The sequence below is a fragment of the Rutidosis leptorrhynchoides genome, chromosome 2 (genome assembly GCF_046630445.1).
Source record: "Rutidosis leptorrhynchoides isolate AG116_Rl617_1_P2 chromosome 2, CSIRO_AGI_Rlap_v1, whole genome shotgun sequence".
NCBI classification, from domain to species: domain Eukaryota; kingdom Viridiplantae; phylum Streptophyta; class Magnoliopsida; order Asterales; family Asteraceae; genus Rutidosis; species Rutidosis leptorrhynchoides.
In genome coordinates this window covers 461276112-461298146 of record NC_092334.1, presented here as the reverse complement: position 1 = coordinate 461298146, position 22035 = coordinate 461276112, and the positions used below count along the sequence as shown (strand labels likewise).

At 32.2% G+C, this 22035-nt stretch overlaps 1 protein-coding gene across 1 annotated transcript; it reads right to left on the bottom strand.

The window, feature by feature from the left end:
- Positions 1 to 290: 290 nt before the first annotated feature.
- On the bottom strand, positions 291 to 11296 carry LOC139889322 (uncharacterized). Its single transcript, XM_071872281.1, has 3 exons — positions 10717 to 11296; positions 9987 to 10624; positions 291 to 353 (listed from the first exon to the last, which is right to left on the bottom strand). The coding sequence occupies exons 1-3, from the start codon at positions 11294 to 11296 to the stop codon at positions 291 to 293; spliced, it is 1281 nt and encodes a 426-aa protein (XP_071728382.1).
- Positions 11297 to 22035: the final 10739 nt, after the last annotated feature.

Here is a 22035-nt window from a genome sequence, read left to right as displayed (position 1 = left end):
ATCAGAAAGCATGATAAATTCAATATCATGCAAATGATGAACAGAACATTGTTGTAATTAGTACTACAAATTGAGGTAAACAGAAAGCATCATTAATACAAAATGCTAACTACAAAATGAAAGTTAAATATACAAAACCCTTTAAATGCTGACAACAAAATAATGTAAAGACAAAGTTTCATAGGCATGTAAATAAACTTTTGTCTTTAATCTCAGAAGTTAGTTGTAAATACACCCGCATTTAAAATAAGAAATTGAAATTGATAAACAAAAAAACAGTAAGGGAATCACTATCTAAACTTTATCTCAAGCAATAATGTCCAACAGTCTTCACTTTCATAATGCAATCCAGTCTGTTAGAAAAAAAAAAGAGAGAACAAAATTTAAAAATACAAACAAACACATGATAATGGAATCTGCAAATATGAGCACTAATTTGAATAAATTGATTACTTGCCTTATAGGTGCTGCAACACTTCTTTGAATACGACATTTTTTGTTGTATTCGTTAACTCGTTGTCTTTGTTCAAAATTAAGACCTTTAAACCCTCTTTGGAAGTCACCCTCGACAAAGCAACATATAATTGACCATGTGAAAGGACCCGTCCTAATCCACTTGGACGAAGTCATCAACATTTGGTCCCATTGCGATGATCGGCTCCAAGTAATGTCCTTATATTGAGCAAATGCACAGCGGAAGACTTAATTCGTACCTGAGAATAAACATACTTTAAAGTGTCAACCAAAAGGTTGGTGAGTTCATAGGTTTATCATAACAATCATTTCAATATGTTAATAGACCACAAGATTTCATAATCATAAACATAATACACTCGCAAGTGTATGTAAAGCATTCTAAGTGGTTGAGCACTTGGTAACCATACTTAACATTTAATCAACGTCGCATATTCCCTTTATTATGAAATCTCACTACACCGTACCAAGTGTAGTCACCAAAACGAAGTACTGTGCAACCGTTGAATACTGGTCGTCCAGTCCGGTTGGGGTTGTCAGGCCCGATAGATCTATCAACAGGATTCGCGTTTACAATACCCATGTAAATAGTAGTTACCAAGCTACAGGGAAATATGCCAGTGGTACAACTCAACGTAGAATATATTTTTAAGTACTTGTGTCTATTTTGTAAACATTTATAAAAGCAGCGCATGTATTATCAGCCCAAAAATATATATTGCAAAAGCAATTAAAAAGGGAGCAAATGAAACTCACTTTTGCCTTGAAGGTATTTAATTCGACTTGGTCTCCGATAGATATCACGAACCTAACCATATATATAATATATCAACATATTTTCTTTTTAAGTAATCGTTACATATATATATACTTTTAATACTTTTAATATTTTCTTAGTCCGTAGTTAGCAGTCCGATGTTATTGGTCCACAATTAGTTGCTTAAATAAAACAAATAAAAACCCCATCGTATTCGTATTGATCAGAATTAATCTCGACCCATGGTACCATGTTGTCAAATGACGTGTTGCGTACATGAAGTACCGTGTTGTCAAATGACGTGTTGCGTACAATCATGAGGTCTTATGATTAATCTTCTCGTGTTGTTTACGGGTGGTCCTGAAATATATAAAATCAAATCATAAGTAATTATATATAAAATATCATATTAATTAGAAAAGATATGATTAATTTACTTTTTCTCCAAATATTTTCGTAGCTAAACTAGCTTCGGATACCCAATCTTGTTTTAGTCGTAGTTTCTTCATTACAACTCCGTTTTTGTTGGTTCAACTTGCCACTTCCTTGGATCAAGTCAAATTTTAAGAATATGAACTGAAAATACCTTAGTTTGTATTCAAAATTATAGGTTATAGGTCAAACTTTGGTGAAACTTATGAAAGTGATCATTTTCCATCATAAAAACAACATTTAATGATCATTTTTCTAAAAATACTTACACTTTGAGTTAAACCATGAAATTTTTATGTGTTAACATATTCATAAGAAATATCATTTTTCCAGAACATGAACTTCCAATTCAAAGTTCAAGATGGTTTTTAATTATCCAACCCAAAACAGCCCCCGGTTGCACTCCGACGACGTAGATTCAGTTTTTAAGATGTTCTTTGTAAAACCAAGTTATATCTTGTTAGGTTAGCATATCATTATGATATATTACAGGTCTTGCAGTGTTTTAAAAGTCAAGTTAGAAGGATCTATTTAGTTTGCGAACAAGTTCATTCAAACTATGTTCCTGTTGTTAAAATTTTATACCACAAAATAAGATAGCTATATGAATATGAATTGAATAAGATTATGAACAAGGTTACTACCTCAAGTTACTTGGAAAAAGTTACTGCAAAAGATAAGAAATAATCTTGGAATCAAAGAGTGGTGAAGTTAGATCAAAAGGTTGGAAGTAAACTTCTTCAAATGGGTGGTTATTTTGATATGTTCTTGAAAGAGTTTTCTTATGGTGTTTAAGGCTTGTAATTGAAGCTAAATGATAGGAAAAATGTTTGGAAATGATCAAGTATGAAGTTAGGAGTATTTTGAGAGAGAAATGAGGGTGTAGGTATGAGAAAATGGAGTGAAGAAATGGTGTTCATTTATAAAAACGTTTTTAGTTTATAAAAAAAGAAAAGGATTCCTAATTTTGTTTTCTTACTAATAATTCATACTACTTGACAAATCCTAGTTACCTCATATCTAGGGTAGTAATAATGTTGATTAGGATGTTGATTTGATGTGTATATATACCAATAATAAATACGTATAGAAGCTGGGTATGATACGGGTACATATACCCTAGATATACGTATAGAAATCTTGAGGAAACGGAATGAGAATTCAAATATAGCTATCTTTTGTGAATATACTTATATTGTTTTATGTATTTAAGTCCTTAAAAAGTGATTAAATACATTATATATACGATACATGTATAAGCATTATAGATTATAAGTATATATATCAAAGAATGTTACGTATAGTTATCGTTTTGAAAACTTAAGTTAGTAGTTTCAAAATATACTTATAACTCATTGTCATTATTACACAATGAGATGTTAAACCATCCTTAGATCATGTTAAATATATATAAATATATATATATATATATATATATATACACAAACGTATAATTATCGTATGTTATATAGTTCGTGATATCATCGGTCATATTGGACGGTCAAACGTTGTGTAAAACTCTTTTTAAAAACACAAGTCTCAACAATTTGGATTGCTTATCATGTTGGTATGGTTTAATTTATGTAAATATTAATCTCATAAGTATAATTTGGTCGGAAAATTCCGGGTCATTACAGTACCTACCCGATAAAGAAATTTCGTCCCCTAAATTTGATAGAGGTTGTTATGGATAACAATAAGAAGGTTTTCATGACAAATATAAGGTAATAATGGAGTTTTATTATCATTGAGTAATGTAGATAAAACGATTCGATTATGCGAAGAATATAAATGAGACTATCGTAAAAGAGTGAGATGAGTAAAATATATTCGTCTTAACCGATGACGTAGTTATGATTGATTTTCGGGATTTAAGGGATTTAAAGAGAATCTTACGTAATAAGATTTGGTTCTTTGGTGATTAAGGAAATCAGGATCTTCTTTGATTATATGCAATAATCTGTTTCGATTGCTCTGTCGGATATTTCACTATAAATTCACCCCTTCGTTTCCTTATTTTCCACGACTCACACCTTCTATTCTTTCTCCATTGATTCTTACTTTAAAGCATTCATCAATATGCTCCATCCAGTCCTGATTCTTGATATACTCCTAACTTTTATATCTGTCATTCTTCTTTTTCATCTACCACCAGAAGAATCTATTTACTTCTACTATACTCTTGTGTTTATAGTGTTTCTAATTCTCCCGTGTCTCTATATTGCTATCTGCATCGATATACACGGTTTGTAATTTCAGGGTTATTATCGGAGTTTATACTCTTCATTATTTTTCGGAGCTTCATGCTTTCGTTTTCTCTTCCCGACTTCGAGTCAAGCGAGTAATGGTCCAGAATTCATAGATATGAAATTCAGAATGAACATAGCTAATGCTCTAAGAAGAAAATGGTAATAGAACGATTTTGATTTGTTAAATTACCAGAATACCCTGGAGAAGACCGAGTCATCCAGAAAAATATTCTCTTGATATGTTTAGAGATTAGATAGAATGTAAGAGTCGTGTAAATGGCACATGATGACGGTACTGTGAATCATCATGCTTCATTAGAAACTCAGCATGACTTACTGTAATATAATGACGTTGATCAAGTGTCATTATATTATACTAATCCATGCTTCAGTTCCCAACACTACTTCAAAACATTCATATTTTAAACTCGAAGGTTTCAGAATTTAGAAACTAACACAGTTTCTTTTATGTTGCAGATATTACGGAGAGATAAATGATCTCAGATAAGAATAGTTGTGAAAATATCGCCAGAAATATGGAGGATATTTATAATAGAACATACGAGAATATCTTAGAATTTCTAATATCAATGGATGATGAAGAAGATTTGTCTGTGAAGGTTTAGAATGAGAAATAAGATGTTTGCTAACGATTTCAGCAGGCACAGAATCATTTGGATTCTTTAAAGGCAAACTTATTCTTTGTGATTTGTCCACTGCTTTCTTCATAGTTTCCCATAATCTGCTTTTCGGTACTAAATTTTCTATCGAGCGTTCCTAACACTCCTTTTTTTATCATCAAACTTTTGGCCATTAAGATCATCTACAACATGCTGCTTCGTCAGCATTTTCAAAGTTAACTGATCTGGGTCATCGGTTATCAAACCGAGGTAGTTTCAGGAGAATTATGTTTTTAGAATGATTAATCGCTGATGGTAATATTGTGGAATATAAAAGGTTCCCCAGTAACAATAAAGAGTATGCATATATATCGCGGTTATAATAAAGTTGTTTCGGATGAAAAGTCGGAGTTGACTTGCTGGAGCTGTGACAAGATTAGCTACTTTGGAAAGGGATTGCAAAACGATCTTCGGTAATAACAATGTCAAAGGAACTAGAACAGATACGTGTCAAACGTTTACTCAGTTTCTGAGGGTTTTTCAGGTGCATAACTATATGCATCAATCTTTTCTTCCATAGATGAAGTGCGGTTGGTTTATCCTCTCGATTGAGGTGTTTTTAAAAATCATGACAGATTTGAACGCTGATTGTAATTGTCGAGATACAATGAGGTTTAAGATGAAATCAAGTGGCAATCTTGATGAAATGTTTAGTTTCATATGTTATAATCAATATTTTAATTCATTTTAATTGTCCAATGTCATTAGTCCACAGTCGATAGTCCACAGTAACAGTCCAATAATTCATATATAGTTCAATATATAATATACGAATTAATTAATACGTGTCGTGACCCGTATACGTCTCAGACTCGATCACAACTCAAACCCTGTATAGAGAACTCGATCATTACTGTATATAGAGTGTCTATGGTGATTCCAAATAATATATATAGATGCGTCGATATGATATGTCAAAACATTGTATACGTGTCCCGATATTTAAAGTGCGTAAAATAATTACAGAAATTAAATGACGATAAATAAAAGTGCGATAATTAAATTGCGATAAATAAACTGCGATAAATAAAATGTAATCAGTTAGCTAGGAACAATTAGCTGGAACAGTTAGCGTGAATTCTTAACAAAATTTTTCATAGTTAATTTGTTTGTTTTTAACAGATTTTATTTTGTCATATGTTTTCTTCATATGCCATTTGTTGGAATCTGGGAAGTCAAAATCCAAATATGAAATTGAATGAAAATGGTTATTCTGCGGTGGTTGTAAGTAGGATAGTAAATGATTGTTGAATCAGCTTCGACGAATGTACAATGTAACTTATTAAGATGAAATCTAATTATTCCTCGGGTATTACCTACCCGTTAAAAAAAAAATTTCACCATTAATATTTTGTACAAAAGAACTTTTAATTACAATCTTTATGAAAACATATATACATATATATTTTCTTCAGATGAAATCATGAATTTAATGAGTTAATATGATATTAATCTCATTTGCTTTTCGGTTTGAGCTAGAATAAGAAATCTCTAAAACTTTTTGAAACCACATATTCTTCGCAGAATATCAATGAAGTTATGGATCAATACTTCATCGTTCATTATTGTTGGTACTCCTTGGTATCTATGGTGCGTATGATATTGATGTTTGTGGGACAGATTATGATGTCGAGACGTGTGATGCGGATGTTGTTTGTTAGTGGTGATGATGGTATTGTTGATTTTATTGATGGTGGTGATGATTATGCTGCTGGTGCTGCTGCTGGTATATGCAACCTTCGCACCATGTTCTCCAAAGCCGTCACGCGAGCGCGAAGTTCGTTAACTTCTGCTAGTACACCAGGATGATTGGCTGTTGGATCGAGAGAATGAACAAGATTTGTAATATAGGATAGTATATAATCGTGACGAGATACTCTAGAAATGAGAGAGAAAATGGTGTTTCGAATAGGTTCGCCGGTAAGTGCTTCAGGTTCATCGCCAAGAGGGCAATTTGGTGGATGGAATGGATCACCTTCTTCTTGTCTCAAGTGATTTAGTATATTACGAACCCATCCCTAATTCATCCATAATAGATGATGGGAAATTGGTTGATCCATTCCGGTGACGCTGCTTTCGGAGCCCGAATGGAAATCCATATCGGCATAACTGTCGGAATCTGAAGAATTCGAACTAGATGCGGAATCCATCTTGTATAATGGGGAAAATGAATTTTTGGTATGGAATAGATTATAGGAGTTAGATTTGGTACTCTTCAATACATAATTTACATATGTATATATAATACCAAAATTCCGTAAATTACGGAGAATCTTTGAAAAGATATCAATCAAAGTTCGCAATAACAGATATGCTAAGATAAGAATTCATCTATACACTATCAATGCAGTAAATGCAGTAAAATGTGTCTAGACTTATGAATGATAAGCAGGTAATTTCCTAAGGATGATAAGCAGATGATTTCCGACTAGAAATGATAAGCAAAACTTTTGACATCTAGACACGGTCGAAGTCCAGACTCATTAAAGCATCCTAACAACTACTAGTTAGACACACTAATGCAAGACCTGGTTAGCTATGACCACCGCTCTGATACCAACTGAAAGGACCCGTCCTAATCCACCTGGACGAAGTCATCAACATTTGGTCCCATTGCGATGATCGGCTCCAAGTAATGTCCTTATATTGAGCAAATGCACAGCGGAAGACTTAATTCGTACCTGAGAATAAACATACTTTAAAGTGTCAACCAAAAGGTTGGTGAGTTCATAGGTTTATCATAACAATCATTTCAATATGTTAATAGACCACAAGATTTCATAATCATAAACATAATACACTCGCAAGTGTATGTAAAGCATTCTAAGTGGTTGAGCACTTGGTAACCATACTTAACATTTAATCAACGTCGCATATTCCCTTTATTATGAAATCTCATTACACCGTACCAAGTGTAGTCACCAAAACGAAGTACTGTGCAACCGTTGAATACTGGTCGTCCAGTCCGGTTAGGGTTGTCAGGCCCGATAGATCTATCAACAGGATTCGCGTTTACAATACCCATGTAAATAGTAGTTATATATATATATATATATATATATATATATATATATATATATATATATATATATATATATATATATATATATATATATATATATATATATATATATATATATATATATATATATATATATAAGCTACAGGGAAATATGCCAGTGGTACAACTCAACGTAGAATATATTTTTAAGTACTTGTGTCTATTTTGTAAACATTTATAAAAGCAGCGCATGTATTATCAGCCCAAAAATATATATTGCAAAAACAATTAAAAAGGGAGCAAATGAAACTCACTTTTGTCTTGAAGGTATTTAATTCGACTTGGTCTCCGATAGATATCACGAACCTAACCATATATATAATATATCAACATATTTTCTTTTTAAGTAATCGTTACATATATATATACTTTTAATACTTTTAATATTTTCTTAGTCCGTAATTAGCAGTCCGATGTTAGTGGTCCACAATTAGTTGCTTAAATAAAATAAATAAAGACCCCATCGTATTCGTATTGATCAGAATTAATCTCGACCCATGGTACCATGTTGTCAAATGACGTGTTGCGTACATAAAGTACCGTGTTGTCAAATGACGTGTTGCGTACAATCATGAGGTCTTATGATTAATCTTCTCGTGTTGTTTACGGGTGGTCCTGAAATATATAAAATCAAATCATAAGTAATTATATATAAAATATCATATTAATTAGAAAAGATATGATTAATTTACTTTTTCTCCAAATATTTTCGTAGCTAAACTAGCTTCGGATACCCAATCTTGTTTTAGTCGTAGTTTCTTCATTACAACTCCGTTTTTATTGGTTCAACTTGCCACTTCCTTGGATCGAGTCAAATTTTAAGAATATGAACTGAAAATACCTTAGTTTGTATTCAAAATTATAGGTTATAGGTCAAACTTTGGTGAAACTTATGAAAGTGATCATTTTCTATCATAAAAACAACATTTAATGATCATTTTTCTAAAAATACTTACACTTTGAGTTAAACCATGAAATTTTTATGTGTTAACATATTCATAAGAAATATCATTTTTCCAGAACATGAACTTCCAATTCAAAGTTCAAGATGGTTTTTAATTATCCAACCCAAAACAGCCCCCGATTGCACTCCGACGACGTAGATTCAGTTTTTAAGATGTTCTTTGTAAAACCAAGTTATATCTTGTTAGGTTAGCATATCATTATGATATATTACAGGTCTTGTAGTGTTTTAAAAGTCAAGTTAGAAGGATCTATTTAGTTTGCGAACAAGTTCATTCAAACTATGTTCTTGTTGTTAAAATTTTATACCACAAAATAAGATAGCTATATGAATATGAATTGAATAAGATTATGAACAAGGTTACTACCTCAAGTTACTTGGAAAAAGTTACTGCAAAAGATAAGAAATAATCTTGGAATCAAAGAGTGGTGAAGTTAGATCAAAAGGTTGGAAGTAAACTTCTTCAAATGGGTGGTTATTTTGATATGTTCTTGAAAGAGTTTTCTTATGGTGTTTAAGGCTTGTAATTGAAGCTAAATGATAGGAAAAATGTTTGGAAATGATCAAGTATGAAGTTAGGAGTATTTTGAGAGAGAAATGAGGGTGTAGGTATGAGAAAATGGAGTGAAGAAATGGTGTTCATTTATAAAAACGTTTTTAGTTTATAAAAAAAGAAAAGGATTCCTAATTTTGTTTTCTTACTAATAATTCATACTACTTGACAAATCCTAGTTACCTCATATCTAGGGCAGTAATAATGTTGATTAGGATGTTGATTTGATGTGTATATATACCAATAATAAATACGTATAGAAGCTGGGTATGATACGGGTACATATACCCTAGATATACGTATAGAAATCTTGAGGAAACGGAATGAGAATTCAAATATAGCTATCTTTTGTGAATATACTTATATTGTTTTATGTATTTAAGTCCTTAAAAAGTGATTAAATACATTATATATACGATACATGTATAAGCATTATAGATTATAAGTATATATATCAAAGAATGTTACGTATAGTTATCGTTTTGAAAACTTAAGTTAGTAGTTTCAAAATATACTTATAACTCATTGTCATTAGTACACAATGAGATGTTAAACCATCCTTAGATCATGTTAAATATATATAAATATATATATATATATATATATACACAAACGTATAATTATCGTATGTTATATAGTTCGTGATATCATCGGTCATATTGGACGGTCAAACGTTGTGTAAAACTCTTTTTAAAAACACAAGTCTCAACAATTTGGATTGCTTATCATGTTGGTATGGTTTAATTTATGTAAATATTAATCTCATAAGTATAATTTGGTCGGAAAATTCCGGGTCATTACACCATGACTGAATACCAGTTTCGGTAGGAATAAACCAACATTCGATAATGATTGTCCTTGGCTCTTGCTGATAGTCATAGCAAAGCATACCGCTACCGGAAACTGTCTCCTCTGAAATCTAAACGGAATTCGTTTGTCTGAAGGTACAATTAACATCCTTGAAATAGCTGTAAGTTTCCCAACATGTGTACCGGTCAAAATTTTAGCTTTAATAACCTTGTCACATAGTTCAATGACCTGCAACCTGGTGTCGTTGCACAGTCCACCCGATTGATCAATGTTCCTAAGAAGCATAACAGGTACTCCAACTTTAAGTGTTAGTGCATGTTTAGGTAATCCACCAATGCTGATGCTGTTCAAATAGTCCATTGTGTACAACTCACTATTAAAGTCTGCATCTCTAGAAGACTGACATATGCTGTCCGAGCTCAAATATGTCCGTGCTTCGCCATCCAGTGATTCCATCATCCTATCGTTTATGACATTAGCGTATTCGTGTGTTGGAGCAAGAATAGCACGTTCTTGATAGTAAGTTGGATTTCCAAGGTTTTGAAGATAATCTGGATAGATAGAAGCTATAATTGATCCAATTGGATCTTGGACATCATTTATTAATACATCTTCGGGCATTTCCACATCAGAAATTCCATCGTCTGTTGGATTAACATTACCATCACCAATGTTTAGCAACCAGTCTGCGAACTTTCTAATATCTTCCATTTTTTTTTCCGTTCTCGAGAAGTACCTAAAGGAACTGATGAAAGACGCATATTAATTGTTAGTTTCAGAACAGTTACATGATCCCATATGTACGATGAGTTAAGTGATGCGTTCACAATATCCTCTCTTTTGCCTTGAGTTATAACAGGTAACACTTGTCTGAAATCACCCCCAAAAACTACAACCTTACCTCCGAACGGTTTGTCAATGTTATCTGGATTAATAGTTCTGCATATGTCACGAAAGGAACGATCCATAGTTTCTACACAAATCCTTTTAACCATTGGTGCTTCATCCCATATAATCAACTTAGCCCTTCTTATCAATGCAGCAAGGTTACTGTTGGGCAAGATGCGACAAAAAGATTCATCGGTAGGGTCAATAGGAATTGCAAATCGAGAATGTGCAGTTCTTCCACCAGTTAACAATAATGCGACTATACCACTGGAAGCAACATTGATGACAATTTGTGTTTTCCATACGTCGTACTTTTCTTTACCACTCAGCTTTACAGTAACAAGGCTTGGTGCATTGACATGAGATGGGTATGGGTAATGTTCTTCTCCAACTTCTACTATAAAACTTGGATTATTAATGGCTGCCATCTTCACAAGCTAATTAATTTTTTTTTTCTCATCTCTCACTCAATATATATGCGTAGATATTTTCTTTATTTTTCTTCTCTTTCACTCAATGTAGGGTTAAAAGTTCAATCGAGAATCATAATAAACGTACAAACTGCGATAAACATTAATGAAGAGATGGAAATGTTAATGAAGATTAAGGTTAAACTCAAAATAGTTTTTTTTTTTGGTAAACGAGGAAACTCTTCTATGAACGATTACATTGGCTCCCCCATAGAAGGTAAAAACTCGGGTAATCATTAAAATTAACTTTATAATTTTTTTTATATTTTTCATTAGCATATTTACAATTAGTATGCGAACATGTGTACATGTCATAAATTTTTTTAATATAACACGCATTTTGTGATTTTTAACTTGTTTTGAGATTTGACAATAATATGGACGATAATTATCATTAATAAATATGTTGATGTCTTACATTCATACAAACCATGATTATGTAATGTAAAAGGTGGCAATATATTCGTATATATTTTTCTTTATTTTCCTTCTCTTCCACTCAATATTATATTCAGTATATATTCGTACATATGTATAGTATACGGTGGAATTTAATTACTTTATATAATGCGTCGTGAAACATGATTATGCGTCGTGAAACATGATGCATGCCATTTTCGCTTGATTATCGAGATTTTATCTTTAAGTAAAAAGGTCCATACTAAATTCAAAATCTGGGCCACGTAGGTCCCAAACCTTATTTAAAATTTGGGCAAGTGTCAAAGGCCCAAAAAGGTGTAGTTATAATTCGAAACCCTAGACCTCCAAAATACTTCTTTGTTGCGCTGGCCTCCGAAGATTACAAACTCAACCATTTTCACCGATAGCCGAATCAGTAGCAGCAGCAGCAGCAGCAATGGTGAGTTCATACCGCCTATTATTTGATGTATATTTATTATGTGTTGAGTGATTTGAATCGATGTAAATTGTTACTATTAATGTTGATCTATTATCTCAGGTGAAATACTCAATGGAACCTGAAAACCCTACCAAATGTAAGTTTCTAAGTTCACGTTACATATTAATTTTACATTATTATCACAGTGATTTGGAAATTAGGTTTTATCTAGGGTATTTATAGATGTATTAGATTAATTTGTTTATGTATTGATTGTTATTCTGTTTACTGATACCGTAATCGTACTTTTTAGAACACCCGTGAGACTGCTCATGCTCTTCGTAAGATGTCTTTGATCAAAGCTAAGAATCGCCATTCCAATGGACAAGGACGTTGGCCCGCTAAGTCTGCCAAGTATATCTTGGATCTTCTGAAGAATGCGGAGGAGGGTAATGCCGAAGTAAGTAGTAAGACAATGAATATATGTGCACTTATTATGATCTTCAAAAGCTATCTTTACCATATAATTCTTGCTTCAAAGGGTTGGATGTGGATGCTCTTCACATCTCACACATCCAGGTCAACCAAGCACAAAAACAGAGACTTCGAACATACCATGCGCATGGAAGAATTAACCGTGAGTCCTAACATCATAATGTTGTCACATTTTCGAATAACGTGGTTAACTGGTAAATGGTAATTTGTGTGTTGGAGTAATGTTGGAAATGTGTTTTCTTTTGTGCAGCTTACATGTCTTCTCTGTGTCACATTGATCTCGATCACTTTGTTTGAGAAAGAAGAGCTCGTTAAAAAGGAAGTACGTTAAACTGCAGTTTGTTATCTTGTACATACATGTTGCTGTATAGTTATGAATGCCTGTGGTTTGAGGTTTCTTTGCTAACTGTGAACTATTTGTGGATGTTGCAACCCGAGACTCGGTTAGCTCCTAGAACCAAGCATAAGTCAGGGGTGCATGCTGTTGAGGAGTCAGTTTGTTGGTAGTAAGAGGTTTTTTTTTTTTTTTTTTTTTTTTTTTTTTTTTTTTTTTTTACTTTGTTATCTTAATACCATGTTTTTCCGTTTATAGCGATGCTAATTCTATGTCTAATTATGAGATTAAAATATTGAACATGTCTTGCTTTCATTTTTTGTTAATTGCCCGTTTGTTTGTTTGTTTGTTTGCGTGGCAGATACCAACATATGATTGGTGAGTCAGCGCGCAATACATATTCATCAAGAAATGTTTGGCATCTGCCGATCGGCATAAAAAACGTGGCCAGTACTTTTTGTTCATCGTGTGTTCAGATATTCTCCAAATGATTGTTACAGAAAAGAAGGTTCCTTCGATGAACTCATGGGTCGAGAACATTGTAGTAACAATTATGGCAAAGGTATAAGGTTTATATTTCCTTCTTTGGACATGTTCATAGTTACTAAAGAGTTTTTTACTACTTATCAAGTACAACCTGATCCATTCAGATATAATGAAAGACATGTTTTGTATTCACAAACTGTAATGACCCGTTCTAATTCACCTGGACGAAATCTTCAACAGATGGTCCCATTACGAGGTTCTGACCTCTATATGCCATGAATGACTCCAAGTAGTATCTTTAAATTGAGCAAATGCACAGCGGAAAGTTTCTTTCATACCTGAGAATAAACATGCTTCAAAGTGTCAACTAAAAGGTTGGTGATTCGAAAAAAATTAAGAAGACGCAAGTTATACAAATGGTCTTGTGATTTTGCAGAAGAAAAAGAGAGAAAAAAAAAGAGAAGATAGTGATGAGAGTTGTAAATATTCTAGCATATGTATTGTATGTAAATATATAAGAGAATAGACATAGATAGATGGAATCAGAAAACAGTATCGCACAGTACTTACTTTATTAATATCTATTACTTAACAGATTCAATCATCCGTGAATATAAATATATAATATAATAATAATAAAAGCATAATCAAATTGAAATGTGTACATATATTAATAATAAAAGGAAACACCCGTGATCCTCAATCGTCTCATTGTACTGACAGTTTTCACGGACTGCTAAATCGTACTCCGTTGTTAAATCAGTGGCGGATAAAAAGGTCTAAGAAAAATTCCAAACTTTTAAATTAAATATATTTATTTATTTAAGTAATTATGGTGTAAAATTTGATTATTAACTACTAAATAAAAATTACATCACTATCCGCGCTCGATCCCAGGTAAAATATAAAAAGTGTTAAAATTTATTATTTAGCTTCTAAATATATTTTTAATAGGCCTATGATTCATATAACTTATTTTCGGATTACCATTTATTTTAAAATTATATAAATTTGAATTTAGACTTGTCTAATATCAATCGGAACATCAAACGAGTATTACAATCATTTAATATTTATTTTTAATATACTTTTATGTATATATAGATATGTTTTAAATAATAATTATAATATCATATTTCATAAAAACAACATTCAATATTTCAAATTATACATCCAATTATTATTTATATATACACACATATCTATTTACATATAGTTGTTCGTGAATCGTCGAAAATGGTCGAAAGTCAATTCAATATATGAAACAGTTCAAATTTTTTGAGACTCAACCTAACTAACTTTTCTTATCGTGTCAAAAATATTAAATCGTATCGAGAGTTTGATTTAAAATTAGTCGAAATTTTCCCGGTCGTCACAGAACCTACCCGTTAAAGAAATTTCGTCCCCGAAATTTGATAGAGATGGTCATGGTTGACAATAAGTATGTTTTCATGACGAATATGAGTTGATAAATAGAGTTTTATCACCATTGAGTAATAGGGATAACATAATTTGATTGTGTAAAGAGTACGAGTGAAGCTATCACAAAATAGTGAATTGAGAAAAATAAGATTCTTCTTGACTTTAAGTAAAGCGAATAATGGTCCAGAATTCGTAGGTATAGAGTTTCGAATGACTATAATATTCTAAGCAGAGAGGAACGTAATAGCACGATTTGATTTGTCAAATTAAGAGAAGTTACAGAAAAGATAGAACTATCAAGAATATATTTTTTTGATATATTTAGAGGTTAAGTAGAATGAAAGAGTTATGTAACATAGCACATGATGAGGGTGTGATCTGTGAACCATCATCGCATTCCATTAGAAATTCAGCATGACTTACTGTAATATAATCACGTTGGTCGGGCGTCATTATATTATACTAACTCATGCTTCAACTCCCAACACTTCTTCAGAAATCATTCATAATTTAAACTCGAATTTTAGAGAAATTTAGAAATTAAAATAGTTTCTTTTATGATGTAATATAGATAGCACGAGGAGATAGATAATTTCGGACAATGAAGATATCTTCAGAAATATCGAAGATATTTATAACAATAGATACGATGATATTTTAGAATTTAAAATATCTAGAATCGAAGGATGATGCAGAAACTTTCCCGCAAGGATTTAAGTTAAGTAAGGAGCAAGGTATTCGCTAAAGATTTCAGCAGGTACTGGATCATCTGGATTCTGCAATTACAGGTTTAGTCCTTGTTATTTATTCACAGCCTCCTTCATAGTTTGCTCAATCTGTTTTTTTTTTTTTTTAGTTCCAAATCTGAGCTTTTTCAACACACCATTCTTTATTATTAAGCTTCTGACCATTAAGACCATCTATAGCTTTTGCTGCTTCATCAGCACTTAATGTTATCATATCTGAATTATTGGTTTTCAATTCGAGGTGTTTGCAAGAATTTCAAAGGGTTTGAACGCAGATCATAATCGTTAAAATACAAATGATGTTTAGGATGAAATCAAGTGGCAAAATTGAAAAAAAATGTTTAATTGTAGATGATGTAGCTTATTAACGATGTTTCAAATCAAAATGTATTATAATTTATATTTCCTATTCTGTTAATGCTTTTTAATTGTCCAAGGTTAGTAGTCTAATAGTCCAATAGTCCAATATATAATCTCAGAATTTAAAATATCTAAGATCAGAAGTGAAGAAATTTTACGTAATTAATTAATTGGTTACTAATCAATTTTATTTTATTCATTACTTTCTTCATTATGCCACTTGTCAAATCTTGACTTGGATTTTGATTGGCAGAAACTCGTATATGAAATTGAATTGGAATGAAAATAGTTATTCTTTGGTGAACAAATACGTGTATGTGTGGTTGTATGTAGGATAGTAGACGACTGTTGAATCGGATTTGAAGAATGTACAGTGTAACACATTAATGTGAAATCTAAATATTCCTCGGGTATTACTTACCCGTTAAAATATTTTCACCATTAACAATTTGTACAAAGGAATGTTTAATTACAATCTTTATGAAAATATACTGTGATGACCCGGAAAATTTCGACTTATTTAAACCAATTCTCTATATGATTTAATATTTTCGACATGATAAGCAGTGAATTTTGACAAGTTTTAAAACTTTTGAAAATGATTTTTTATATAACGGTTGACCACCCTGTTTGTCCAACGATTCACGAACGTCATAACATGTATTATATACATATTTTAATAAATATAAGAGTTTTCGATATATACGGAATCATGCGAATAATATTTATATACGAAATGATTAAAAATTTACTATTAAACGATGCTATTTCAAATTAAAATTTTTACGTATTAAGTCATTTTATTTTTATGATATAATTTTTGTATTTTTTTTAAAAAAAACGAAGTTAAATTAATAATGTACAATTTGTAAAGCACAACGTACAACGTGTAGCTTAAATAGTTGAATTTAAATTAATTCATTTACTATTCACATGAAAACGACATGATAGAAATTATTAATTATAAGTTACATAGAATACCCCTGAAGTATTTAATAAATATGACTTTTTAAAATTTTAAATTCGATTTACGTATTATATTAATATGTCGACACGCTAGTGAACAAATAAGATGTGAGCTAGAAAATGATGCCATGCGATCGCATGGCAAAATGCCCATAAGCCCATGCGATCGCATGGGCAGGTGGGACATGTCTGATCCTATAAATATCGAACGTTTCTGTTTTTCTGTATCCATCTATCTCGCATCTATCTCTCAATATATATTATATTTTGTTATAATTCAGTAGGCTTATAACTACCTTTAGTGGTTTAAACTTACTATAGATATTATAGTAATGCAAGAGTAAGAAATGAAAGGATGAAAAGTACTTGAAGTATGTGTTCAAGAAAAATGGTGCAATTTTCATTCTTACATTCAACACTTATTTATACTACTTGATTACTGTACAAAATATTGTCACCATATATCAACTTGCAAATTTGTCTTTGACTTTTATGAAAGCATTAAATTGTTATCCATCTACTTTGACTCATATGATCATAACACTTTCCCTTGGATGACAATTTTGATTCGTTAGAGATCAACTTGTACTGCCTCATTAAAAACATTGCTAAAGAAAACCCAGTGGGAAAAAACTTTAGCTAAGGAAAAAAGAGTGCAACATAGAGTCAACTTCCCCTCAAGTAGACATCGCTGAGTTGTTACATCTTTTGAACATGCCTCATGCCAATATCGTGAACGTGTTTTCTGAAAGTAGCAGTCGGGAGTGCTTTGGTGAAAAGGTCGGCAGAGTTGTTACTGGATTGAACATATCTCATTTCAATCTGGTTATCTTTAATGAGATTTTGAGTATATGAGAAGAATTTAGGAGGTATATGTTTTGTTCGATCACTTTTGATATACCCTTCTTTCATTTGTGCTATGCAAGCTGCTAGATAGTTGTTGGACTTTTATCGCGTTCTAGTCCACAAGAATCAGTAATGAGTTGTGTCATTGATCTCAACCAAAAACATTCCCGAGTAGCTTCATGTAATGCAATCACTTCAGCATGATTTGATGATGTTGCAACAAGTGTTTGTTTTTTAGAACGCCATGATATTGCGATACCTCCATTTAGGAATACATATCCAGTTTGAGATTTAGCTTTATGTGGATCAGATAAATAACCTGCATCTGCATAACCAACTAAATCTTGTTTTGAATCGTTAGAATAAAATAATCCCAAATCAGCAGTTCCTCGAAGGTAGCAGAATATGTGTTTGATACCATTCCAGTGTCTTTTGGTAGGAGCTGAGCTGAACCTTGCCAACAAATTAACTGCAAAAGAAATGTCATGTCTTGTACAATTTGTAAGATACATAAGAGCTCCAATTGCACTAAGATATGGTACTTCTGGTCCCAGGATATCTTCATGATCTTCACAGGGACGAAATGGATCAGTGTCAACATTAAGTGATCTAACAACCATAGGAGTACTTAATGGTTTTGTGTTGTCCATATTGAAACGTTTTAAAATCTTTTCCGTATAAGTTGTTTGATGTACAAGTAAACCATTAGGCATATGCTCAATCTGCAAACCAAGGCAATACTTGGTTTTTCCGAGATCTTTCATTTCAAATTCTTTCTTTAGAAGTTGAATGGCTTCATGGATCTCTTTATTTGTACCTATGATGTTAAGATCATCGACATAAACGGCTATGATCACATATCCGGATGTTGTTTTCTTAATGAATACACATGGGCAAATAAGATTATTGGTATACCCTTTGCTTATCAAGTAATCACTTAATTGTTTATACCACATGCGACCCGATTGTTTCAACCCATATAAAGACCTTTGTAACTTGATTGAGTACATTTCTTTGGGTTTTGCACTGGTTGCTTCTGATACCTTAAATCCTTCAGGTATCTTCATATATATATCATTATCAAGTGATCCATATAAATAAGCAGTCACAACATCCATGAGATGCATTTCTAAATTTTTAGAAACTGCCAGGCTGATTAAGTATCTAAAAGTAATTGCATCCATAACAGGAGAATAAGTTTCCTCATAATCAATTTCTGGTCTTTGAGAAAAACCTTGAGCTACAAGTCTAGCTTTATACCTCGTAACTTCATTTTTCTCATTTCTTTTTTGCACAAAAATCCATATATATCCCACAGGTTTCACATCTTTAGGTGTGAGAATGATAGATCCGAAAACTTTTCTTTTATTGAGCGATTCAAATTCAGCTCATATTGCTCCTTTCCAATGATCCCAATCATGTTTATTTTGACATTCCATGACAGATTTTGGTTCTGAATCATCATCATCATTCATGATGTCATATGCAACATTATATGAAAATATCTCATCAAGATTTTTCATTTCATTTCGGTTCCATAATATTTTTGAATGTGCATAATTGATTGAAAATTCCGTATTGACATCATCAATCTCCTCTGCAGAAGGAGTATTGATTTGTGGTTCTTCTTGAACACTTTCTTTTACCTCATTATCAGCTGATTTTCTTTTTCGAGGATTTTTATCTTTGGAACCAATTGGTCTTCCACGTTTCTGGCGTAGCAAAGACTCAAGAGTGACATTATTGCCAGCTTTTGAAATTTCAATTCGAGCTGGAGCATTTGCTGCTGGTATATATGATTTAGTCACTCTTTTTGTATCTGTAAATGCATCAGGCAATTTATTCGCAAGTTCTTGCATATGCATTATTTTTTGAACTTCGGTCTCGCATTCTTTTGTGCGAGGATCAAGATACATTAATTGAGGTTCACACCATGAAACATCATTTTCTTTATTTTTTATTTCTCCTCCTAATCTAGGGAACAATGTTTCATTAAAGTGACAATCAGTAAAACGTGCTGTAAAAACATCACCCGTCATGGGTTCAATATATCTTATGATTGAAGATGTTTCATATCCAACATATATTTCCATCCTTCTTTGAGGACCCATTTTAATGCGTTGTGGTGGTACGATAGGAACATAAACCGCACAACCAAATATTCTAAGGTGAGAAATATGTGGCTAATGGCCAAAAGCAAGTTGCAAGGGAGAATATGTATGACTTGCACTTGGTCTAATGCGAATTAATGATGCAACATGTAAAATTGCATGACCCCATACAGATACTGGGAGTTTTGTTCTCATTATCAATGGTCTATCTATTAACTGCAATCGTTTAATTAGTGATTCGGCTAAACCATTTTGTGTATGTACATGAGCAACATGATGTTCAACAACAATCCCAATAGACATGCAAAAATCATTAAATGCTTGAGATGTAAATTCACCAGCATTATCCAATCTCACCCTTTTAATAATATAATCAGGGAAATGTGCTCTCAATTTAATAATTTGAGCAAGAAATTTTACAAATGCCATGTTTCGACTTGATAATAGACAAACATGAGACCATCTACTAGATGCGTCTATTAGGACCATGAAATATCTAAATGGTCCACATGGTGGATGAACTGGTCCACATATATCACCTTGAATTCTTTCAAGAAACATTGGTGATTCTTTTTCAACCTTAAGAGGTGATTGTCTTATTATCAATTTTCCAAGTGAGCATGATGTACATGGGATAATTGCATCATGAGGGATCTTTTGATCCGTCAATGGATGTCCATATGTATTTTGAATTATTCTTTTCATCATTGTTGATCCTGGATGGCCTAATCTTTCATGCCACAAATTGATCATTACAGGATCACATGCCTTTTCATTAACTACCATGTGTGTTTTTGGTACATTTATATATGTATAATGTAAACCAGAACTAAGTCTTGGTAGTTTTTCAATCACGTGCTTCTTGTCAGTGATACTTAAATATTTATCATTTTCTGTAGTCACTGACTGATAATCATATCCATTTTGGTATATGTCAGAGAAGCTTAACAAATTTCTCTTTGACATGGGAGAAAATAAGACATTTTTTATCAGAAAATTTGTACCATTTGGTAACATGAATTTTGCTTTTCCCATTCCTTTTATTAAATCCGCAGGACCTGATATAGTATGTACCGTTCCTTCTGTTGCTTTAAAATCAGTGAAATATTTTTTAGATTTGAGTATAGTGTGTGTGGTACCACTGTCTGCAATACAAAGATCCCCACCATTTGACTGATTTTGCACTCCAGTAGTGTACATCATAAACTACAAAATATGAGAAACAAATAATGAGTACATAATTCATCAATATATTACATTCAAAAATATGTTATAAACGAAAGTATATAATAAGGAAACATATAGTAAAGTAGATATGGTATAGATCGTAAATCTACATCCATTTATTTGATATGGACATATAATAGGAAATTTATTCATTAAAGTAGTCACTTGTTGGCTCAGTGATTTTTGTATCAAGGTCATCCACAAGGTTTGCCTCTTTTCCTTTTCCTTTTAGGGATTCCTGATATTGATTAACAGAATATTGATTTGTTCGACAGTTTTTAGACCAATGGCCAATTTTACCACATCGATAACAAGAATCTTCAATATTCTTTGAATAGCTTCCTTCAACATTATGATTTGTGAGATTGTATGGTGGTTGAAATTTATAATTTTGTGAATTATTATTTCTTTGTCCACGACCACGACCACGACCACCGTAACCATTACGACCACGACCACCACCACGACCATTACCATAAGGGTGATTTCGAACATAGTTATGATTTTTATTATTGTTATGGTAATTTTCATGATGATGATTTTGGCCAATATGACCACGTCCTCGTCCAGGTGCATTTCTTTTTTTATTATTATTATTGTTAATAGCATTAGCTTCAAGGAATGCTAGCGCACCCGTAGGACGAGATTCTTGATTCTTCATCAGTAATTCTTTATTCACTTCTGCAACTAAGAGATAAGTTTGAAGTTTGAAAAAAGTTTTGTAATTCTGCAATCTTAAATTTTCTTGTATAGTAATGTTTGCAGAATGCATTGTGGAGAAAGTTTTCTCCATCATATCAACATCACTTATTTCTTGACCACATAATTGAAGCTTTGAACGGATCTTGAACATGGCCGAGCTGTAT

Bases quoted from the DNA above. Each gene is read 5' to 3' on its own strand.
- LOC139889322 (XM_071872281.1), bottom strand. From the start codon at position 11,296: ATGGCAGCCATTAATAATCCAAGTTTTATAGTAGAAGTTGGAGAAGAA. The intron at 10,625-10,716 runs GTACTTCTCGAG...TTAATCCAACAG, and splicing joins TCTTTCATCAGTTCCTTTAG to ACGATGGAATTTCTGATGTG. The intron at 354-9,986 runs GTATTCAGTCAT...TTTTTCTAACAG, and splicing joins GTTTATTCCTACCGAAACTG to ACTGGATTGCATTATGAAAG.